General features: G+C 36.3%; 1 protein-coding gene across 1 annotated transcript; it reads right to left on the bottom strand.

Moving 5' to 3' along the window:
- Positions 1–1,135: 1,135 nt before the first annotated feature.
- LOC110023876 lies at positions 1,136–2,094 on the bottom strand. Its single transcript, XM_020723505.1, has 2 exons — positions 1,818–2,094; positions 1,136–1,671 (listed from the first exon to the last, which is right to left on the bottom strand). The coding sequence occupies exons 1-2, from the start codon at positions 1,897–1,899 to the stop codon at positions 1,481–1,483; spliced, it is 273 nt and encodes a 90-aa protein (XP_020579164.1). The 5' UTR covers positions 1,900–2,094; the 3' UTR covers positions 1,136–1,480.
- Between the last annotated feature and the right edge of the window lie 575 nt (positions 2,095–2,669).

The raw sequence follows: 2,669 nt of genomic DNA, 5'->3' as shown, positions 1-2,669 counted from the left end.
AGCTTCGTAAGGGCCTCAACAAAAGACTTTAACACTACTTAGGTCACGAAGTTGGCAACACTAGGGAAGTGGAGGGGCTCATTAGGAATGAGGTCGACACCATGTAAGGAAACATCACTAATCATGACACAATCAGCCTCATCAGTATACAAACATATTGAAGCTATTAGTGGTAGTTACTAGGAGAATAAGCAAGAATAACAAGGGATGGAATAAAATTGTCAACGGTTAGAAGGTATTTCTTAAAAGTTCGTCCACAAGAAAAAAAAAAAAAAAACTCTTACAATTAAGAAGCCAACATAGTCATAGATGGACCGTCTAGGTAGTCATCAATCAAAATGTGAGAACTCACCAACAAAGATATTTACAGGAGAGAATATGGCTTGGGTTGTAAACGAGCTCAGGCAGCTTAGGCTTGACTTGTGTTCTGCTCGGTCGAATTGGCTCGTGTTCGAAATTAACTCATATTCAAAATTTTTCTTAAGCATTTTGTTCCTGTTTGACTCGATTTACATATTCTTACGCATGCTCACCTTGAAATTTACTCTTTTAAATTAATTAAAAAATTAGATGTAGACTGTTTCATTCGAACCAACACCATTTTATGCACTAAAAAACACATAACCAAATGAATACATGAGCTATAGTGATTTAAACCTATATATAAAAAAGAGCTGAACATAACTGAACAATTGTTCTTGTTCCTCTTTTACAACTCAAGCTTAGAAAACTTATTTGTGTTCGACTGGCTTATTTAAAGAATGATTCAAACACGAGCTACTTAACAAATTTTACCTGAGCTATTCGTGAAGGAGTGTTTTGGCAACCCTTGCCAAATAATATACGACACAAATCATACAAAAATTTCTATTTTAAAACACATTCCTTTTTAAGGAACAATAAATAAATTGTTTGTTATGAAGAGGAAATAAATTCATGCCCATAAATTTTAGGTTTCAAAGAGATTTGCTTCATAATTCACATAAAGAAATCACAATTCAAATATGGCCTATAATTTTCCTCATAACAAAAATAGAAATTAATTTATCCAAACCAAATTCTGAAAAACACATTCACACATAATTTTTGCATTAAATATTGATTGAAAATATACAAACTGACTTGTAACTAATCACATAGCTGCTTAATTATTATTATCATTTTGCCACATATTTAATTGATTAATTAAATTTCAACACGTATTAAGACAAATCACGATTTTTATTACTTGATCACGAACAAAACATGACTTATTTATGTGTTTTCTCTTTCGTCGGTGATCGCATCAAACCGAATTTTCCTCTGTTTTATGCAGCAAATTACACAACACAGCACTCGAGAAGTGTCAAAGTGCATCAAATCCGCGGAGAGAGAAGCAGAAGAAGATGAAGAAGAAGAAGACAAATCGAAGGTGGAAAAACGACCCGTGATGAATTAATTAATCCTCATCAGCGTTTGGGGCGATTTCCGAAGAAGGTGATCAAAATCTAGCGCAGAGATTGTAGGGTACCCAATCGAATACGATCCAGCGGCGACGCTTGATCAGATCCCGCCGACGGCTCAACGGCGGACAGCGGGCGATCTCCCGATCAGTCCTCCGCAGCATCTCCCACATCACATGAACGTCCTCGTATTCGCACGTGCTCACCTCCTGCCTCAGTTTTCTCGGCCCTAAAAACCCTAAAACCCCCAAAAAAAAAAAAAAAAAAAAAAAAAAAAATCGAATCAAAACGATCGAACTTCCCACCAGAAACCCTAATCATCCCAATTAGAAACCCTAAAATCATCGATTTGAGATTTCTTGTTTGATCACTTACCCGTCTTCTGTAAGCTGAGGCGAGCAGCGACGCCGATCCAAACGCGTTTTAGAGGGAAAATCATCCGATCCCAGCACTCCATTGCTCGATTGCTTCCTGCTCTTAGCCGATTCTACGGTGATCCAGATCTGAGGGAGCCCCGATGAAGGAAGGAGAGGGGAAGAAGTGAGTGCGGAGATACCGCTACTGGAATCCTAGTCTTCGTCCCCAAGCTTTGTCTCTTGTTTTCCTTTTTCTCCAAACTACAGGGTTTTTTTTTGGCTATTAATGGCGGATTTTCCGTAGAGGGGTATATATATAGGCAGGTCAAGGAAGAAAGGAAGAAGACTGCGGGAACTGAACCGCCACGTGGCGATCCTTCCTTGGGAGTATCAGGAACGCGTGCGCATGCCTGATCGTGCGGCTTATATGAATCCCCATATTTATTCTATATATATATGGTGATATATATATATATATATATATATATAACAGAAATTGAAGCCCAACAAGTGGGCATTTCCCTCGGCCCAGGCCTCTTGAGAAAACGAGCCTAAATAAACATGGCGAATTAGGTTTGTCAAAAAAAAAATTTGTTGTTCGCAGACAGTTCGTGTTACATTTATTAATGAGTTCAAAATCGATAAATAAACGAGTCAAACATAAATAAATTTTTTTTCGTTCGATTAGTTAAACGAACCAAGCACGAACAGTCATGCGTTCGTTCATGTTCGAATCATTATTGCTCAAAATCTAAAATAATTTAAAATAATTATATATAAAAAAATTATGATATTTAAAAAAAAAATTTATAAATTCTAATATATAATAAATTAATTATAATAATATATTAATGTCACAACTTCACGAAAT

This window comes from Phalaenopsis equestris, unplaced genomic scaffold, assembly GCF_001263595.1.
Source record: "Phalaenopsis equestris unplaced genomic scaffold, ASM126359v1 Scaffold000233, whole genome shotgun sequence".
Classification (NCBI taxonomy): Eukaryota; Viridiplantae; Streptophyta; class Magnoliopsida; order Asparagales; family Orchidaceae; genus Phalaenopsis; species Phalaenopsis equestris.
Note: the sequence above shows the minus strand (reverse complement) of the source record. Positions and strands in the feature narration are given on the sequence as shown.

Coding starts and splice junctions, on each gene's coding strand:
- LOC110023876 (XM_020723505.1), bottom strand. CDS start 1,899: ATGGAGTGCTGGGATCGGATGATTTTCCCTCTAAAACGCGTTTGGATC. Junction 1,672..1,817: donor CCTCAGCTTACAGAAGACGG/GTAAGTGATCAA, acceptor TAGGGTTTTTAG/GGCCGAGAAAACTGAGGCAG.